The sequence below is a fragment of the Cyprinus carpio genome, chromosome B17 (genome assembly GCF_018340385.1).
Source record: "Cyprinus carpio isolate SPL01 chromosome B17, ASM1834038v1, whole genome shotgun sequence".
NCBI classification, from domain to species: domain Eukaryota; kingdom Metazoa; phylum Chordata; class Actinopteri; order Cypriniformes; family Cyprinidae; genus Cyprinus; species Cyprinus carpio.
Genome location: NC_056613.1, coordinates 28,311,902 through 28,326,381, shown reverse-complemented (window position 1 = coordinate 28,326,381; position 14,480 = coordinate 28,311,902). Strand labels below are relative to the sequence as shown.

General features: G+C 38.9%; 1 protein-coding gene across 1 annotated transcript in view; it reads right to left on the bottom strand.

Annotated features, from left to right (window-relative positions):
- LOC109109680 (sprouty-related, EVH1 domain-containing protein 1-like) overlaps positions 1-14,480 on the bottom strand; it is a 38,831-nt gene extending 24,351 nt beyond the window's left edge. Inside the window, exons 1-3 of the mRNA XM_042742997.1 lie at positions 14,342-14,480; positions 2,050-2,230; positions 337-505 (exon numbers count right to left, since the gene is read on the bottom strand). Of these exons, the coding sequence (XP_042598931.1) occupies positions 337-505; positions 2,050-2,230; positions 14,342-14,370 (379 nt within the window). The 5' untranslated portion in view covers positions 14,371-14,480. The remainder of the gene's footprint in view (positions 1-336; positions 506-2,049; positions 2,231-14,341) is intronic.

Here is a 14,480-nt window from a genome sequence, read left to right as displayed (position 1 = left end):
TTCAAAAACAAAAACTCAATATGCAATGAATTTGGTTCATAATGGATGAATTTGACAACATTAACATGCTATTTTCCTGTTTATCACAGCAGAGCTGCTTTGAATCATTTTATATATATATTTACTCAAGAAATATTCTAAACGGTGACTTCAACTTCCACCAAAGTCATTTTCTGGTAAGATATCTGTACTTTTACCTAGCGGTGGATGAAGTAACTGAAAGTCACACTTGAGTAACATTAAATGAGTTTTACATGTTTAAAACAGCTCGTGGGTGAGGTGTGATAGTGTGTGTCTGCGTCTCAAACGCTCAGAACTGACTGCTGGGACGCTCACCTTGTTTGATGTCCTCCAGGGCTCTCCGGATCCCGCGGTCGAAGGCCCTGGCGTCCGCTGGGCTCTGGAAGGTCAGGCCCAACTTCTTGCTGCCGATCCTCCAGTGATGGAAGATGGGATTGACCTTATTATACTCCAGATCCCTCCTGATGACGCAGTCCAGCAGCACCTGGAGACCAGAGCGAGGTTCACGTCTGACGCTCATCAAAACAACACATTCACAGCATGAGCCACTGAAAACCTCCTCACCTGAAATATATATATATTTAATGGGATGGGACGGGTTCATTCATAAACTCCTAGATAGCTACAATATTACCAGAAGCTCCTGGATGGCTAATGTCAAAATCGTAATTGCAGAATGTGCAAAATGCAAGATTTCATGTTAAATATTTTTTAACAGGTTTTTTTTAACCATGGTTTTCGGTTAGGGTTAGCACATTAGAGTATTTTTTTAAGAAAAAAAAAAAAAAAACCCAAAATAAAATAAAAAAAAACACTCTAGAAAAACATGGACTATCATATGTCTACTTCAAATTTCTTTTTAGAGAAGTCTTATTTTTAGTGCTATAAACACATTTATTAGCGCTCAAAAAAAAATTAAAGTATCCATATTCATACCTCAAGCAAAAAATCCACATATTCAACAAAAAACAAATATAAATCACAGAAGCTAAAGGAAATTCCTTATATGGACAAAGATTGATAATTCTTTAAATTGTTAAGACTAAGTCAAGTTGGTTTCAGCAGACTGTTAAAATCAATAATGCCACTTTAAACAAACGATCTGCTCGAGGTACCACTGTGGCATCTACATGTCCACTAGCAGTCATCAGAGTACTAGTGACTGTCTGCTTAATATCTGCTCACACTCGATGGACAATCTACTGACTGCAAGTCGCTCTGTAAGTATGTCAACTTATTCCACTTACCCTAACTTAAGAGTCTACTAATGCTCTAATTAGAGTTAGTTAACAAGTTACTAGATATACGTACTATTCAATTCAGCTTTCCATTCACCTTAAAGAGCCCGTAAATCAGGACTTCAATCCATGACTTTGTAGCTTCCAGGCAAGTCACAGCCAAAACTGCCTGAGCGCAAGGGAATTGTAGCTAGATTATTAAATTTATTGCAACGTTATATTGTCACCGTGTACCAACAAAAAAAACACTGCATCCGTACAAAATAAAATCCGTAGGGGCTGCCATTTTGTTTCGCGGGCTATGTGATCGTCAGAGCTCGTAACTGGTCGCCCGTACATCGATCTAACCTACCCCGGGGGGTACACCCAAAAAATAGTGCGAGTCCACGGGGGGGAAGTCTCGGGTTTGACTCTGGTTCCAGTGCACTTTCACGGGTAGAAGGTTGGAAAAACACGGGTTACGGGTTGCCTGGAACACAGCATTAGTAGAATGTCTGAAGTGGACTCTCAAGATAATTTGTTAGCCCAACTAATTCAATGTTAATAAGAATGACACTTAAATAACAATGTGAAGTTAAAGTCGACAGTAAAAGGAAACTATGAAGAAAATAAAAGCATCTATCAGCTGATGTTTGAGTTGTGAAATGTGAGCGTGTGGCTCTGCTTCATTCTGCCTGAATGATCTTGGGATTTCCTTAGCAAACACTGCTGAACGCAGTTGCATCATCACTGTGTGCCGAACAAACACTTCCGGTGAGTGTGTGAGGTCATAAGGATGATGTCACATTACCGTTTTGTCTCTGAGCCGCTCTCCGTGGATGAGGAACTGGGCTGCGCTGGAGCCGTCGGCCTCGGTCCGGCTGACCTTGTGTACGGTGACGCAGCTGAGTCCTCCGGAGCCCAGAGGAAGCCAGCCGCCGCTGGAGTCATCACGAGTCATGACCACCGCTCTCACACGCGCAAAACTCTCCCTGCGGCACACAACACCAACACTGCTCATATACCTTTTATTTATATATGTGACCCTGGACCACAAAACCAGTCATAAGGGTCAATTTTTTTGAAATTGAGATTTATGCATCATCTGAATAAATAAACTTTCCACTGATGTATGGTTTGTTAGGACAGGACAATATTTGGAGAAATATTAAGATAATTGCCTTAAAAGTTGTCCAAATGAAGTTCTTAGCAATGCATATTACTAAATGCATATTACTAAATTACATGATTTCTTAGAAAAATTGATAATTGTGAACCATAACAAATAAAATTTATCTATTGTCAAAAATAAAAAAGTACACACTTACTACTTATTACTGCTCCTCACTGAAGGGACACATTTATACATGCACTGCATTCCAAATTATTCTGCAAGTGACACATCAATAGGATTTCGGTACAATAAAGAGTCAGATTTTTGTTTGTGTTGTTTTTCACATCTTTTTAGATAACTGGTATCAATCTCAGACAGGTTTGGTCAGTAGTTTGCCAGGTCTTCTGAGGTAAATGAGGTTGTTCCACATTATTAAGCAGGTCACAGTTCTCATGAAATATGGTGAGGAAGAAAGATCTTTCTGAAGATGAAAAGTATGAAAAAAATGCAATGTCTTGCAAAAGGCATCGAAACAAACAATATTTCACGGAAAGCAAATAGAGATTATTGACCTGTCAAAAGATTTGTGAGTGACTTAGAGCACAACATATCTTTCACATAAAAATATATTAATAAAAAAAGTTCCTCACAACCTCACAAAGAGAAACCTGCACAGTGGCTGTAGAAACACATTTAGACTTGTTTTAAAATAGTTTTATTCCCTTACAAATGCTGCAGTACAATAGATGGTCCAGATAAATGGATTTCTGATAGTTGATGAATGGCCATCCTATTCCAACAAGAGTGAAACATCAGCGAGGAGGCGGTGGGTGATGATTTGGGTTGGAATATTGGTGTAAGGTGTAAGGTCATTTTAGGGTGTCAGAATGACTTCTGGAAGATATGTGGAGTTCATAACTGACCATTTTCTGCTGTGGTATAAAATGAAGAATAGTGCTCTCGGAAATAAAAGGATTTTCATGCAGGATAACACACTATCCCATGCTGCATAAATACCATTGTGCTAAACAGTTTGAAAATGTGTTTCTGCAGCCACTGTGCAGGTTTCTCTTTGTGAGGTTTGACTGAAACACAGCTTTACACACAACTGTGAGTCTACATGGAGAGGATCTTGAGACTCCAGGAGCTTCAAACACCTGTCTGCTGCTCAGCAGTGGATTTTTTACAGCTGGTATTACAATACAGTTCATTTGTTTGACAGAAACTTTCCTTAATAAATCTTTATCTGACCAAGATCTTCTGTGCTCTTTTGACAGTTCAATAATTTCTGTTAGCTTTTCACGAAATATTGTTTGTTTTGATGCCTTTTGCAAGACATTGTTTCATACTTTTCATCTTCAGAAAGATCTTTCTTCCTCACCATATTTCATGAGAACTGTGACTTGTTTAATAATGTGGAACAACCTCTTTAAGTAGGGTTTCCATTTACCTCAAAAGACCTGACAAACTACTGACCAAACCTGTCTGAGATTGATACCAGTTATCTAAAAAGATGAGAAAAACAACACAAACAAAAATCTGACTCTTCATTGTACTGAAATCCTATTGATGTGTCACTTGCAGAATAATTTGGAACGCAGTGTATATAGATACATATACACACACACACACACACCCACACACACACACACATATACATATATATACATACAACGATATATTATATATATATATATATATATATATATATATATATATATATATATATATATATATATATTTACACACACACACCCCCATATATACACACACACACAGTATACATACACTTACACTCAAACCAAAAGTTATTCAGACACCTTCAACAATATATATATATATATTTACACACACACACATACACAGTATACATACACTTACACTCAAACCAAAAGTTATTCAGACACCTTCAACATTTCTCACATTGTCACAGTTTATTCGCTATAGTTTATAAAATGGTAATAAAATATTATTAAATATTACAGTATATGTATATATGTATGTGCATGACCCTGCAGCACAGAAGCAGTCATCAGTAACACAGGTATATTTGTAGCAATAGACAACAATACATTGTATGAGTCACAATTACACATTTCTCTTTTATGCCAAAAATCATTAGAAGATCATGTTCCATGAAGATATTTTGTAAATGTCCTACCGTAAATATATCAAAACTTAATTTTTGATTAGTAATATGCATCGCTAAGAACTTCATTTGAACACCTTTAAAGGCAAGTATCTTAATGACTTGGGTTTACGTGAATACTCAACAAAACAGACAAACAAACAGTTCATGATATGTGAGAGAGTAGGCTACTAACAAAATAATAATCAAATAAAAAAACCAAAAACTCAATATTTATGATCCAAACAAAGATGCTGCATACATAAGCCTTTCAGATGTAAGTTATAGTGAATTATTTCAAAATCTGAAGCAAAGACAGAATGGTCTGACTTTAGCTTTATGAGTTTATGCTACATAAAACATCTGCGCGAAACAAAAACATAGAGCGGGCTGAATGTAAATACAAATTCACTCTCTGACAGCAGGTGGTGATGGCATCATCTATAGGCCCGACTCTACTTCAGAAGTGTGCTCTCTCGATTTCTCTCTCTCCTTACTGTTAAGTAGCTTGTTCATTGGTTTATTCACTCGTTTCTGACATATCCGACCGAACTACAAACTTTCCGGTCTGTGAGAAAGGCGTATATCGCTCTCGACAAGTTCTCAATCCAAACCAAATCCACATCATCAACACAAACACAAACATGAAATGTTTAACATTGACAATATCATAAATGCACACATTAAACACCCATAAACCCTTAATCTCTAACAACTCCATTCTGCTCTCTGTTGTTCTGTGTCGGTGTTTAGTCTGGATATGGCACTGTTCACACGCTGTGTTGTATTGGGGCTTTGTAACGAGTATGAGTACAGGAGCGCCGTATCGGCCGTATACTGATGGAGCATCCCTAATTATGGCCCAAGCCAGTAAGGAGCAGGGCCCTATTGATTTCCTAAGGATTTTTTTTTTTTTTTGGACTATCCGGGACTTTAATGCATACTCCTCAGAGAAAAATTATACTATGCACACCAAACTTTGTCTACTTGATGCAAATACATTGAGGAACTTAAATTGTGGATGAATTTTGGATAGCTTGAACGGTTTTGCCGTGATGATTTATTAAAATAACAGTAAAAAAGGAAACAGTATTTGCCTCTGTGTGAGGAAGGGGAGTGGGTGAGTGTGTGTGTGTTGACACGGTGTGTTGAGTGTGGGGCTGGGTGACAGAGAGAGAGAGAGAGAAAGAGAGAGAGAGAGAGAGAGAGAGAGAGAGAGAGAGAGAGAGAGAGAGAGAGAGAGAGAGAGAGAGAGAGAGAGAGAGAGAGAGAGTAGAGAGAGAGAGTAGAGAGAGAGAGAGAGAGAGAGAGAGAGAGAGAGAGAGAGAGAGAGAGAGAGAGAGAGGAGAGAGAGAGAGAGAGAGAGAGGGGAGAGAGAGAGAGAGAGAGAGAGAGAGAGAGAGAGAGAGAGAGAGAGAGAGAGAGAGAGACTAAAACAATAAAAACACAATAAAATTATTAAAAATGCTTTTTCACCGCGTGCATAATAATTAGGCACACTGATATTCTGATGAGTGAGGGGTGGGTGAGAGAGCGAGAGAGAGAGATTTTAAATGCTATATAATTAGAAAAATACAGAAAAATTATTGTTCATCTTAACTAATATAGTTAAATAATATAGTCTTTAACATTAGTACAAGCCAAGTATGAACAACATATTTTTACTGCATTTATTTAAGTAAAAAATTGTTTATGTTAATTCATGGTACAGTTACTGATGTACATTAACTATAAATTTTAATTAATAATGTAGTAATCCATTTTGAACATAATATTAACTAGGGCTGGGCGATAAAACGATAATGATATGTATCGCTATAGACATGTAATCGATATCAATAAAAAATGCATTCGATAAAACGTTAAACTTTCTTCTTTTTTTTTTTTTTTTTTTTTTTTTTTTTTTTTTTTTTTTTTTTTTTTTTTTTTTTTTTTTTTTTTTTTTTTGTTTTTTTTTTTTTTTTTTTTTTTTTTTTTTTTTTTTTTTTTTTTTTTTTTTTTTTTTTTTTTTTTTGTTTTTCGTAGGGAGTGACACGCTACCATGTTGCGAAGCAAGTTTGGTTGCATGAACAAAGGCACTCACTCTCTGGTAACCTAGCAACGTAGGGAGTGACACGCTACCAGCCAATCATGTAACAGTTTGATTGCGCCATATCGTTGTCTCGTGTTGGATTCTTCAGTAACAGAACCAGCGTGGAGTGATAAGTGGTAAAGACTTATTTGATCGGTGAGTGATGCAGATAAGATGACTGACTGCTGCGCCAATTCTGACAGGCGCATGTTACTGAGAGAACAAGCAGAGAGAGAGAGAGAGAGAGAGAGAGAGAGAGAGAGAGATGTATGTGTATGTAAATATAAATAGTGTAGTGTGTTCCACAGTTATTATCAAGTGTTCACTAGATGGATTGCCTGAGGGAAGAAACTGTTCCTGTGTCTGGTCGTTCTGGTGCTCAGTCTTCTGTAGCGTCGACCAGATGGCAACAGTTCAAACAGGGAGTGTGCTGGATGTGAGGGGTCCAGAGTGATTTTGCCAGCCTTTTTGCTCACTCTGGATAAGTACAGTTCTTGAATAGAAGGGAGGGTTGTACTGATGATTCTCTCAGCAGTCCGGACTACCCTCTGTAGTCTTCTGAGGTCAGATTTAGAAGCTGAACTGAACCAGACAGTTACTGAAGTGCTGAGGATGGATTCAATGATGGTGGAGTAGAACTGTTTCAGCAGCTCTTGTGGCAGGTTAAACTTCCTCAGCTGGAGAAGGAAGTACAACCTCTGCTGGGCCTCTTTTTCACAATGGAGTCAATATGAATGTCCCACTTCAGGTCCTGAGAGATGGTGGTTCCCAGGAATCTGAATGACTCCACTGCAGTCACAGTTCTTTTCATGATGGTGAGTGGGGGGAGAGCAGGGGGGTTTCTCCTGAAGTCCACGATCATCTCCACTGTTTTGAGCGTGTTAAGCGCCAGGTTGTTGAGAGTACACCAGACTGCCAGCTCATTAACCTCCTGTCTGTAAGCAGACTCGTCACTGTCCTGAATGAGACCGATGAGTGTGGTGTCATCTGCAAACTTCAGGAGCTTGACAGAGGGATCATTAGATGTGCAGTCATTGGTGTACAGAGAGAAGAGCAGTGGGGAGAGAACACAGCCCTGGGGAGCTCCAGTGCTGATTGTACGGGTGCTGGATGTGTATTTTCCCAGCCTCACTAGCTGTTGCCTGTCTGTCAGGAAGCTGTTGATCCAGTGACAGACGGAGGTGGGCACACAGAGCTGAGTTAGTTCGGGCAGGAGGAGGTTTGGGATGATCGTGTTAAAGGCTGAGCTGAAGTCCACAAACAGGATCCTCACATAAGTCCTCGGTCTGTCTAGGTGTTGCAGAACATAATGCAGTCCAATGTTTACTGCATCGTCCACAGACCTGTTTGCTCTGTAGGCAAACTGAAAAGGACCTGTAAGGGTCCAATAATGTCCTTCAGGTGGGCCAGCACCAGTTTTTCAAATGACTTCATGACCACAGACGTTAGAGCCACAGGCCTGTAGTCATTTAGTCCTGTAATTTTAGATTTTTTTGAGATGGGGATGATGGTGGAGCGTCTGAAGCATGAAGGGACTTTGCACAGCTCCAGTGATCTGTTGAAGATCTGTGTAAAGATGGGGGCCAGCTGGTCAGCACAGGATTTCAGACAGACTGATGCTTTTTTCCTTTTCTGCTTCCGGTAGACCTGGCGCACCGCATCCTCGCTTATCTGTATTGCAGGTGTGGGGGAGAGGGGGGATGCAGGAGGTGTGAATGGTGAGGGCGGTTGTTTGGAGAGGTGTTCAGGGCGGGTGATGGGTGTTCTTTCAAACCTGCTGTAAAACTCGTTCAGGTCGTCTGCCAGTCGTTGATTCTCCACAGTGCTGGGGGGTGGTGTCTTGTAATTGGTGATCTCTTTCAGACTTTTCCAGACTGATGCTGAGTCGTTGGAAGTGAACTGAGTCCTTATTTTTTCAGAATAATTCCTCTTTGCCACTCTGATCTCCTTTTCCAGTGTGTATGTAGCCTATTTATACAGGACATTGTCCCCCTTCCTGTAAGCATATTCTTTGGCCTGACAGAGCTGTCTGAGTTTTGCAGTGAACCACGGGTTGTCACTGTTGTAAGTTAGATGAGTCCTGGTACAGATATCCTCACAGAAACTAATATAGGATGTTACAGTCTCTGTAAACTTAGTTCATCCAGATCGGTGGCAGCAGCTTCAAAAACACTCCAATCAATCATTTCAAAACAAGATTGTAATCCTGCTCTGCTTCATTAGTCCATCTTTATACAATCATAACTACAGTGTTCACACCAAACGCGAATAGAGCGTCTGGCGCGAATAAGATGGACCAGGCAGTGATCTGACAGTCCCAGAGCTGCTCGTGGAACAGAGTGATATGCATCCTTTATTGTGGTGTAACAGTGATCCAATAAATTACTGTCTCTGGTGGGACATGTGATGTGCTGTCTGTATTTTGGCAGTTCACGGGAGAGATTTGCGTTATTAAAGTCCCCAAGAATGATTAAAACAGAGTCCGGGTGTTGTTGTTCTGTCTCTGTGATCTGATCAGTGAGTTTCTGTAAAGCAAGGCTCACGTGCACTTGCGGAGGAATGTAAACACTCACCAGAATGAACGAGTGAAACTCCCGCAGCGAATAGAACGGCTTGTAGTTAATGAAGAGTGTTTCGAGATCTGAGCAGCACATCTTATTTAACACTGTAACATCTGTACACCACCGTTCATTGATGTAAAAGCATGTCCCGCCACCGCGCGATTTCCCCGTTGATTCTGTGTCGTGGTCCGCTCTGAACAGCTGAAAGCCTGGCAAACTAACAAAAACACAAAAACAACTGCAGAGCACATCACGGAGGCAGCCATCCTGTATCGGCGCCAACGGTTTTTTCTTGATGTGAGGGCAACTGGACGATACTCATTCAGACCAGAGGGGTTATTGTTCTTAGGCACAGGGATGATGACAGATTTTTTAAAGGAGGTGGGAACCACCGATGTAGCAAGAGACTCATTAAAGATTGATGTAAACAAACCAGTGAGTTGATCAGTGCAGGACCTCAAAATACGGCCAGAAATCCCATCAGGACCTACTGCTTTCCTGACGTTCACTCGCTTTAGGGCCCTCCGAACATCGTCCTCAGACACGGCGATTACATGATTGTCAATGATACAATGCTGTCTCTTTTTCTTAGTCTGTTGCGAATCCCAGCGCATTTCCCGCGGTGTTTCTTGATCCGTCGCCTCGGGTGGCTATTCAGGTGGCCATTGTGAATCTCAGATGGCCACGATGGGTTGGAGGATAAAGTTTACTGAAACGGTGTCCAATGTCCAAAAGTGTTCCTTTGTCGTAAGTGATCAGTGCAGACGCCATGTGTAAAAAAAAGTAAATAAAAATACAATATAAGCGGAGCAACCTGGACGGTGTCCGAACTCGGCGGCACCATCTTGGAAAATAAATAAATAAATAAATAAAATATATATATATATATAAATTTCTATAAATGTTATATAAATGATGTTCATGTTAACTTATATAATGTTAAAACCTAAAACCTTATTGAAAAGTGTTACAAGAATTTTATATACAGTGGGGCTCGAAAGTTTGGGTACCCATTGCAGAATCTGTGAAAATATGAATAATTAAAAAAAAAATAAGAGAGATCATACTAAATGCATGTTATTTTTTATTTAATACTGTCCTGAGTAAGATCTTGTACATAAAAGTTGTTTACATTTAATCCACAAGACAAAAAAATTGCTGAAATTATTAAAATAACCCCATTCAAAAGTTTGTGAACCCTTGGTTCTTAATACTGTGTGTGGTTCAGTTCCCTGACCTGATGATCCACGACTGTCTTTCTGTTTTGTGATGGTTGTGCATGAGTCCCTTGTTTGTTCTGAACAGTTAAACTGAGCTCTGTTCTTCAGAAAAACCTCCAGCTCCTGCAGATTCTTCAGTTTTCCAGCATCTTTGCATATTTTAACCCTTTCCAGCAGTGACTGTATGATTTTGAGATACATCTTTTCACACTGAGGACAATTGAGGCACTCAAACACAACTATTACAAAAGGTTCAAACATTCACTGATGCTCCTTAAGGAAACAAGATGCATTAAGAGCTGGGGGGTGAAAACTTTAATGTTTATGATGACTCACTGATTGACTTCATGACAATCAACTTACAGAAAGTGTCATCCCTAGAGAGAGAGAGTGTGTGTGAGTGTGTGTGTGTGTGAATGGACACGCGGATTCTTTATGAATGGAGGCGGGTCACGTGACCGACTCGTCTCTCCCGCGCTGTCAGCGAGCGGCGCTTCAGAAGCGATCATTATCACAGAAACCCGTGGCGGAGCAGCGAAGCTCAGTCAGCTCTCGCGTTTCGGACATTTTTATGAATGAGGTTGTGATGATTGAGAAAACATGGCGCTCTGAGGCTGCGTGTCAAACCCGCGAACATCCCGCCTAGATAGTGTTCACTAGGGTTTGAGACACGGCCTGACACTGCGCTAATCTGAGTAAAGAACACTACTGAGCACAAACACACCGAGACCTGCCAAACCTCTGCTGGGTTTACTACACACCTCTGTTACATCACTTACACATCACAATCATCATCAAAATAAAAAAACCAAAAGATATATACATCAAACGCCACATCAAACAAGACATATAACACACACATATAACACACACATATGGAGTCAATATAATATCACATATATACGCAAAAAAATAAAGTTTTGCAAAAGAAAAATAAAGTTTTGCAAACAAAAATTCAAGTATTGAGGAAAATAATTTTGCTTTTTGCAAACAAAAATAAAGAATTGCAAAACATAAATGATACCGCGCGAAAGCAATGATTTTGCAATACATATTTTCCATGATCATATCTACAATTTTATTTGCAACACTGATTTTATTTTGCGCGTCAGTCTAGTTTGAGCTTGCGCTGCAGTTTTTCCTGTGCGCTTCATTTTTCTGCGCGTCTCGCTTTGTGGCGCTGTTTTGACGTGGGGGTGGAGTCAAGGGGCAGGGGCGTGTACAACATGCCTCCCTGGAAGTGACGTCATCGGCCCCAGACGCAGCTCACTGATCCAGGTACTGTCATGATGAGCAGATGCATGCGAGTGGATCGCTTCCTTTTATTCACTAGCATTAAAACATGCATGGTTTCGTTTTATTAACTTTATTAACAAATGTATATGTGTATTAGCAGCGTTTGCTCAAGTTAAAATAGTTGTTACCATGCACATCTGATGTTTATTTCTCTCGATGTGCGCTCTTTTTTTTACTGGCATAAAGTTGGCTTGACGTTGAACGTTCGATATTCGCAAATCTAGGGACCGTCTCTAAAGTTACATGCGAAACTACTATACACTTCTCTAACGTCAATAGCATGCAAGAAGAATGACTAACATTCATGAAAACAACTGTTAACTGTTCATCCAGGTGTCAACTATAATGCACACCTTTTAATATTTTTTGATAATTATTAAAATAAACTGTAAATCATATGTAAAATATTGCTACTTTTCATTACACTTTTCATTAAAGTGCACTTTAGAGGATGAATTTAACAATAACCCTATAATAATAAATACTAGAATTATAAATGAATAATTCGCTAGTTTCATTTGTAAATGAAAACACTAATTTAACAAAGAACGTTAATTAGGTAAGCAATACACGAATTAAAAGGTGAAATAAGCATAACAATAAATATAAAAATATAGCCCTATTTAATATAATATTATTATCAATTATTATATACGGTTAGCCTATATGAATAAATGAATGATGCATTTATATAGCGTTTTATGATGTATTGTTGTACACCCAATTCGCTGTACGATCATGTGGGGGGTCTCTCCTCAACCACCAGCAGTGTGCAGCATCCACTTGGATATATTATATATATATAATGATAAAAATAATAAAAGCCTTATATGCACATATATTACATAAAAAGACACGATCAACGGACTGTGGGATGGATAAAAATATTTGATCAATCTCTGATAATCTCAGGTTGCTATGGTCACGCGGGTTTGTTTATGCATTAAACTCGTGGCAAAATTAAACCAAAAAGATTCGAGCTTCATTTTTTTTTATCTTACAATGACAGTCATTTATTAATTTATGCCAGGAGTTATGTAAATGAAAAACGAAGTCGAGATCGATATAAAACTTGACACGTATAAAAATTGAATGATGTACGTTATAGTTTATGAAGTGAATTGCATAATTTTACATTAAAACTAGCAGTAACTCTGAACTAATGTGAACAAAGAACGCTTCTGTGCGCTGGCGTCCTCCCACAGGTTAGATCTTAAACACTGTTAATACACATGCAGTTAACCCAAATGAAACAATACACATTTAATGCTATAAAAGTGTGTGACTGGCATAAAGTTGGCTTGACGTTGGACATTCGATATTCGCAAATCTAGGCAACGTCTCTAAAGTTACATGCGAAACTACTATACACTTCTCTAACGTCAATAGCATGCAAGGAGAATGACTAACAGTCATGCAAACAACTGTTAACTGTTCATCCAGGTGTCAACTATAATGCACACCATTCATATTTTTCATAATTATTAAAATAAACTGTAAATCAAATGTAAAATATTGCTAATTTTCATTACCGAATGCACTTAAATACAAATTTAAAGCTCAATAGCATTTGAACAGAATGACTCACTTTCATAAAACATACTGTAAAGTGTTCATCTTCGTGTCAACTATAATGCACACAGTTCATATTTTTCATAATTATTCAAATAAACTGTAAATCATATGTAAAATATTGCTATTTTTCATTGAGCTTTTGAGCTTTAAATTAGTGTTTACGTCCATTTGGTAATGAAAAGTAGCAATATTTTACATATGAGTTACAGTTTATTTTAATAATTATCAAAAAATATAAAAGGTGTGCATTATAGTTGACACCTGGATGAACAGTTAACAGTTGTTTTCATGACTATTAGTCATTCTCCTTGCATGCTATTGACGTTAGAGAAGTGTATAGTAGTTTCGCATGTAACTTTAGACACGGTCCCTAGATTTGCGAATATCGAACGTCCAACGTCAAGCCAACTTTATGCCAGTAAAATAGCGCACATCGAGAGAAATAAACAACAGATGTGCATGGTAACAACTTCTTTAACTTGCGCAAACGCTGCTAATACACATATACATTTGTTAATAAAGTTAATAAAACGAAACCATGCATGTTTTAATGCTAGTGAATAAAAGGAAGCGATCCACTCGCATTACATCTGCTCATCATGACAGTACCTGGATCAGTGAGCTGCATCTCGGGCCGATGACGTCACTTCCAGGGAGGCATGTTGTACGCCCCTGCCCCTTGACTCCACCCCCACGTCAAAACCAGCGTCACAAAGCGAGACGCGCAGAAAAAATGAAGCGCACAGGAAAAACTGCAGCGCAAGCTCAAACTAGACCGACACGCAAAATAAAATCAGTGTTGCAAATAAAATTGTAGATATGACCATGGAAAATATGTATTGCAAAATCATTGCTTTCGCGCGGTATCATTTATGTTTTGCAATTCTTTACTTTTGTTTGCAAAAAGCAAAATTATTTTCCTCAATACTTTAATTTTTGTTTGCAAAACTTTATTTTACTTTGCAAAACTTTATTTTTTTGCGTATATATGTGATATTATATTGACTCCATACAAGACATATAACACACACAATCAGACATCTGAGGATAAATAAGACACATCCAGGCACATGCCACACTATTCTGTGTTGTTTATTCGCTCACGCGCGCGTTTGTGTGTGTGTGCGCGCGCACTTACTCGCTGTTTGTGTTTGATTCCTCGCTCATGTTTTTTCACGGGGATCTAAATGCTCTAAACCTGCTCGAGCTCGCACTCGCGGCGGGGAAATAAAAGCGTAGATTTCTCCATGTTCCCGGTGAGAGCAGCACGAGAGAGA